We start from the raw sequence: 7,307 nt of genomic DNA on the forward strand, positions 1-7,307 counted from the left end.
CTAAATATGATATTTGGCCTCAAATTATCTTAGGCCTGGCGCCCTCCCTGCGATCTTTGGTGCGCCCCCCAGGTTGGGAACCACTGGCTTAAGGAAAGGTGAATGTCCTAGAGTGGCCAAGTCAGAGCCCTGACTTAAATCTGTGGATGGACTTGAAGAGAGCAGTCCATTGTCGCTCCCCATGGAATTGGACTGAACTCGAACAATTCTGCAAGGAAGAATGGGCAAACATTCCCTTATGGAGGTGTGCAAAGCTAATAGAGACATATTCAAAAAGATTGATGGCTGTAACCGCAGCAAAAGGTGGCTCTACCAAGTATTAAATTAGGGGACTGATGACTTTTCCAACACTGTTATTCTAGTTTTTTATTAATTTTCAGAACTGTCGCCAAGGCAACATTTGTAAATAAAGATTTTTTTTAATGGGTTTTGATTTCAGGTTGTACGACAAATAAGGTAACTGTTTCAAAGGGGTATGATGATTTTCCATAGGCACTGTATATTGAGGAACACAATGCTCACCTCTTACTTAATTCCTATGGATTTACACTTATCATTGCCAATATTTTGCAGATTACACCTGAAGACCAATATACACAATGAGCTGATCTCATATACGTATGTGTATGAGCTGCTGTTTAGATAAGCATATAGTACATTCTCTTCTTAAATCAGTATAATGATGTACTATTGTAGATTTGTGCAGAAAACTGGATGTATCCTCATATTTCCTTAGAGTGCACCTTTGATGATGCAGTCAGAACAAAGTTATTTTGGCAGCTTGACTATACATTTAATTAGGATCAATATTTATAACCATGGTCCATTTTTATTTAAGTCCAGTTCATATAATCAACCAACAGGGGGAGCTGTTAGTATTGTGAATATGAAAGTGTTTGTTCAGAGCAGGTGCTTTGGTTATTCACATGTTCAAGTGGTTATACATGGAATGGTCCACATACCAGCTCAATAATGTCAAAGTTAGAATTATATCTAAACACAATTATTTAAAAATACATCTTTTTTAAAACACAAACAAAATAAAAGCTCTTAAATCCTCAGCAATGAGATACAATTGTTCCTCCTTATGTTTTTTTATGTAGGTAGGGATAGATAGAAATAATCTCAAAAACACATTATTCATTCATTTAGCTCTTTATTCAGAACTAACAATGAATCATTTTGTTAAAAAACAAGTCTTTATCAATTATACTCTGCGGGTCCATTATACAAGTAAACATACATACAAATTAAATAAGGGTTAGTTCAGGTGAAAAAATAACAGCTGTAAGAACTGATAATATCAAAACATTTCAACAACAAATGACAATGAAATACTTCTGAATGTGTTGAAACCATAGTGATAGCTGCAAATGCACCAACATGAATATTAAAGTATTTCTCATAGAGATCACAAGGGTGCAATATATTTTAAATTACATGCAATAATATTGGCCAACAATGTAAAGACCTACCATAAAAAAGTATCTTATCTCAGTGTACATCCATTATGACTTAATTACATCACCACTTCAGATATGTCACAGCCCTTTATGAAATTACATGTAAAAATATAATAGTGACATGTTATAATATTATCCAGCAGTTATGATCAGCTGCTAAAAGTGTTAACATTTTATAGTGTACTTTAGTGATGTCTATTTTAATAATATCTTATAAAATATATCATGAAAATGTGAGTTGAAAGCACAATGCAAAACTTAATGTGTGAAGTGCAGCTTTAAAAAAGTATATACACATTGGGAGGAGCATTTTTCTTCAAAAATAACTTCATTAATGTGGATTGGTGCAGTTTAAAAATGTTGCAAAAATATATATTCTCAAAGGATAACTGTATAATAGGAGAAAAACATTCAGATTTTCAAAAATCACTTGACGTTGCAGATCTTTACCGAGGTTCCAACTCCGAAGCCTGGGAAGAGGGGCTCGACAAAAGTGGTCTCAAACCTGTGCAGGAGGGTCATGGTGTTGCCTATGCTGTAAAAGGCCAGCACCCCCGCACTGTGGTCCAGGTACACGCCTATCCTGGGGGAGTGGGGGCCGCTGACGGCTTTGTCCACGCGGTTGTGCCAGGCAGAGTAGCCGGTGTCGGAGCACAGCAGGCTCCAGGACTTGTCGTTGTAGCCCAGCAGACACAGGGAGCCTTTGCCCTTCCTGCTGATGCTCTTGTAGGCCACCCCGATGGAGAACTCCCCGCTCCACTCTATCTCCCAGTAGAAGCGCCCCCCCGCCAGGGCCTCGCGGCACAACACCTGGGCGAAGCTGTCGAACCTCTCCGGGTTGTCCCCGTACGGCTGCAGGTCCCTGGTGCGGAGGACTTTCCTGCTGTTTTCAGACACGTACAGCTCCTTGTAGGCTGTGACCGCGTCCAGTTTCAGCTGGCAGAAGTCTGGAGGAGAAAATCCACACAGTTCTGTATTATTTATCAGGTTACTGAAGTGTGTTTTCAATTTGGATGATGATGAGACACTACAGGCAACTGTACTGGAAATGTACTGGGCCATTTTGAGATGTTGGGAAGTTTTGCTGCCATTTTCTTTCAGACTAGTGAAAAGAAAACATCAAAAATACACAATAAGGTGTTTATTTTACCAACATTGTCTATTTCAAATCCACCCAAATTTGCATATTTAAACATATCATTTTAATAATATTGTAATACAAAAAATAATTGTCTTGAAACTGCGGAAGTTTCATGGGGATATCTGTCGAATAAACTCTTTCACCCCGTTCACCTGTAACTTAAAAATGTTGAAGGCCCATTTCACAATCTCTATTTCCGTTACATGCAATACATTTTTATTTATATATATATATATATATATATATATATATATATATATTCTGATGGTATTTACACAAGGGTTTTTACATATATCATTCACAGCCTGATTTATATCACATTTTATTGCTAAAAATATGGCATAAATAATGGCTGTTGGCAGAATTCTGATTTATGAGATGAGAGAAAGAAATATCTAAAACCTTTGTCCGTTATACAGGAAGTTAACAAAACTGCTCATATTTAATAAGATGATGTCTGCTATGCATATTCAAACATTCCATTTCAGAAAACTTGTAATACAAAAAAAAGTTATTAACCGTGGAATTTTAATGGTGATATTCTTTACCCTTTTTCAGCAGATACTTACATTTCACAAAGTCAGTTCTGCCTCTTGGCTCTGGAGGAGTGTTGTCCACCACTTCTTTGCCTGAAAATGGAGCAGCACAGGTCAGGTTGAACTGAACACACCCACACATGCCTTTCATTCTCATTTTTTTGCAGTGTTTTCAACTAAAGGCTCTTTGATGCAATCTCTTAGTGGTTTTCCTTCTACAACCACATTGTTAACCTCAACAATAATTAACTTTCCGCATGCTTATATTGCTATAGGACGTGACAGAACTCACCTCTGCTCCTTCTGTCCAATGTACGACTTTCTGTAGTGTACACTGGAACCTCATTCACTGTAAGAGAGACAACATTTATTTTAAGTCAATTCAGTTATTTGTTTTCTGGCCGTCATGTAAACATTTTGCGTGTCTGCTGCTAAGGTCTCACCTGACTTGGAGATCTTGAGCAGCTCCTCACGGCCAAACTCCTCCAGGCGGTCCTTGATCTCAGCCACAGCTTTCCTCACAGCGCCAAAGGAGAAGTCGGGGTTCACCGTCACTCTGGGTATATAGCCGTCATCAGTGGGGGTGCAAAGGTAGTTGAAGTTCTGATGGGACAAGATAAGTAAGTGTCTCATGGCGAGGAATAAATATACATTAACATGAACTATTTAAGAAACCAGATTGAGTAGAGTAAATATATCTTTTCACATGGATTTAAAGCTTTTAAAACCAGTGGTAGAGGAAATAAATGTAGACTGGAAGGTCTAGATGCAATTGAAATATCAAGATGCACAATCCACAGTCAACCCCTAAAAATAAACAGTGACTCTAAAAGAAAAATACTGTTTTTTGAAGATTAAAATTGAACTGTTCGAGTATAAAAAAATAAATCATACTAGTCAATGCAGAAAAATGGCTCCAGTGACTCTTATATTATTATATCACTAAATTATTATTTATCCATTAAAGTAAAAGCAGGATTGTACTTGAGGGGCAGCTTCTTTTGAGATGTTTTGTATAGAACTGCAACAATTAATTATTTTGTTATGGATTAATCTGCTGTTTATATTGTTGATTGAATAGTTTGAGTTAAAATAATTCGGCAAATTGTGAGCAATGCCATCACTAATTTATTTAAGTGTATTTGAGTCTAAAAATGACTAGTTAATAAAGCTATCAAATTAGTTGTAAGAGTCACATTTTTCCTCTGAATTGTAGAGAAACAGAAGAAGAAAGTAATTAAAAGAAAGACACTCAAGTAAAGTACCTCAAATGTTTTACTTAGGTACAGTACTCAAGTCACTGTAATTAGTTACACTCCACCTCTAATTAATTAGTTACACTCCACCTCTGATTGAAACTCTCATCACTTTTAGAGCCAGTCAATTTTTTTATATGCATGCAAATTCTATTCACAATGAGTCTGCTTTTAACGCCTCTTTAATCGCTTGCTTAGAAATGTCAACGTCAAATATGACTAAATATGACGTCATACTGTCATTGTAATCATAGACAGCCTGTGTAAAGTAAGCTGTCAAATGAAAAGCTACACCCAAATACCAATGACTTGAGTGTTGTTGATATTGTTTGGTTTAAAATCGCTCTTTATTTGCATGTTACCTGCAGAAAGTGGATGTGGTCGTCGGTGCTGTACAGCTGCTTGAGGCCGGCCTCCTTTTTCTTCAGCTCATCGATCTCCTGTTCCAGTCTCTCGATCAAAGCCTCGGACTGGTTGAAAGCGGCCTTCTCGTTGATACCGATCAGCTTGCTGACCTCTGACCTCATCCTCTCGATGGAGCGGATCATGTCCTCGAACATCTTCTGGCTGTCCACCATGGCTCTCTGGGCCGAGTTCTGGAGACAAGGCTCGAAGTGTCAGCGTTTTACCGAAGACACATCCATGGAGATCATCTTATAGCAAAAATGTGATGTTTGATTCAACATGTATTCCTTACCTTCAGTGATTCGACAGCAGTCTTCAGTTCCTCCAGCTCCTTCACCCTCTCCTGGCATTTTTGTCTAATCTCAGCTTGGGCGACTCCCAAAAGTTTCTGCAGAGAAAAAGGCACATTACACACCCATCTATTTCACTCTTTTGTTCAGAGTGCACTCCCATGCTGACTGGCTGTACCGGCTTCCTTTAATTTACTATGCAAAGTTGATCATAAAAGTCGCATTAAAGCAGATTTATATAAGAGGTAGTGGATGTCATGCTGTTTTATTGTATGAGACATAAAGCCCCATATTTGTTGGTTGGGTGAAAACATTCTTTCTCATGGAGGCATATCTGGGGAGGCCCCATCTAATAAACTGCACTCAAAGAAATCCTCTTGATACGAAAGGCTTTTATCTCAGAGGGAGATGGGGGGGGGGGGGTCTGTAATGGAATTCTGTCCACGTTAGGAATGTGAATCTACCGCTGCCGACTTTTAAAGAGATGTTTCAAGGTGCACGTAGCACTGACATGCAGAATAGAGGGCTTCTAATTCAGCTTTTACTCGAGCCCACCAACCCATTCTTCAAGATAAGCTTGAGGAATGTGGGGAATCTAGGAGGGAGGGGGGGTGAACATAAGAGGGGGGAGGGGAGAGAGCGGGAGTGAGATGTGTGGGACTCAGGTTGTAAATCTTTGGATGAGAGAAACCAGACTCCCAATGTAGAGAAGAAAACAGCAAGATGAATTATTACTCATCATGTCCTAAAAAATCCTTTAACCCATATTCTCCCATAAAACGCTCGTAAATTACTCATGTGTAAAAACTAGAGTTGCTCTGAATGATTTTTACGACAGTATCTGTTGCCACTCTTATCTACTTCTCATCCTTTGTACAGCGATGTGATTGGTGAGTCATTTGAAAGTGCGTGGCCGTGGTTGGTGGATCGTGAGGTGTTGAAGGCCTTGACATTCCAGTTTCACTGCAGACCCCCTCCCACAGGTGGGAACCAACGCAGCCGAGAGGGAAGTTTCTGTGTATCTCTCCCACAACTGGAACACTACATTTTCTCTAGCTAAAGGGAGCTTTCAGAGACGATAACCGTAAGACCCTCCCACGGCTTCAACACAGCTAATGGGAGAGCTGGATTTTGTTTTGGCAGTGACAGAGTGCCAGTTTCAGCTGATAGTGTTGCTGAAATGGGTCAAAGTACAACCGGCAGGATATGGGAAAAACACCATGTTTGCTTTAACTCAAGATATTCACAATAAAATCAAATGTATCACGCATGTTCTTCTTTTTAATCTGTCTGTAAATGATATTATGTTTGGACTAGGAGGCGTGTGGTTTCTCCCATGTACTGAATACACTTATCTTTCTGACATGAAATCACACTTGCATTCCCTTAGAAGCTCATTTAAATTCTGAGCCTTTTAGTCGATAAAAAGGATCAATTTAAAGAGATTTCTTACCTGCTTCTCCCCCCTCTCCGCCTCAGCAGAGACAATGTCATGGCCCTTGTGTTCACTGACAGTGCAGATAGCACAGATACACATCTGGTCTGTTCGACAAAAGAGCTCCAGGGACTTCTGGTGCTGCGGGCAGATCTTCCTGTCCAGGTTTCCGAGCTCATCCACCAGCTTGTGCCTTTTGAAAGTGGCTGACTCGTAGTGGGGCTTCAGGTGTTTCTCGCAGTAGGACGCCAGACAGTTGAGACAGGACTTCACAGCCTTTAATTTCTTCCCGGAGCAGAAGTCACAGGGCACGTCGTTTTGTCCTGCGTACTGGTTCCCCGGGGTCATGTTGAGGTTGAGGTTCAGCCCGCTCTTCTTGATCTTCTCTGCCACCATGCTCAGAGTGGCGTTGGGCCGCAGCACTGGCCTCTGGGTGAATGTGATATTACACTGAGGGCAAATGTAAATCCCTGTATAGTCAGCCTCATTCCAGTAGCCGCTGATGCAGTCCATACAGAAACTGTGGCCGCAGGGGATAGCCACAGGGTCCCGCAGCAGGTTCACACACAGGGAGCAGCTGAAGTAATCTTGAGACGTGTGGTCAGCCATTGTGAGAGTCTCAAAACAGTCAGACCTGTGGAAAGAGACAGGAGCAGATAGAGAATCCGTCGAGTGTGCCTGGGAGCCCGCCCTCAAGACTGTGGTACAGCCTTGCCAGAGACAGGACCTACTTGTATTTCTGAATTCCAGAGGTTATTGATTGAAAGCAGGCAAGGCCCTC

General features: G+C 40.4%; 1 protein-coding gene across 1 annotated transcript; it reads right to left on the reverse strand.

The window, feature by feature from the left end:
• Positions 1-809: 809 nt before the first annotated feature.
• ftr82 (finTRIM family, member 82) lies at positions 810-7,239 on the reverse strand. Its single transcript, XM_034098562.2, has 7 exons — positions 6,545-7,239; positions 5,094-5,189; positions 4,759-4,992; positions 3,584-3,743; positions 3,433-3,489; positions 3,174-3,233; positions 810-2,410 (listed from the first exon to the last, which is right to left on the reverse strand). The coding sequence occupies exons 1-7, from the start codon at positions 7,133-7,135 to the stop codon at positions 1,890-1,892; spliced, it is 1,719 nt and encodes a 572-aa protein (XP_033954453.1). The 5' UTR covers positions 7,136-7,239; the 3' UTR covers positions 810-1,889.
• Between the last annotated feature and the right edge of the window lie 68 nt (positions 7,240-7,307).

The sequence above is a fragment of the Pseudochaenichthys georgianus genome, chromosome 14 (genome assembly GCF_902827115.2).
Source record: "Pseudochaenichthys georgianus chromosome 14, fPseGeo1.2, whole genome shotgun sequence".
In the NCBI taxonomy this organism is placed as follows: Eukaryota; Metazoa; Chordata; class Actinopteri; order Perciformes; family Channichthyidae; genus Pseudochaenichthys; species Pseudochaenichthys georgianus.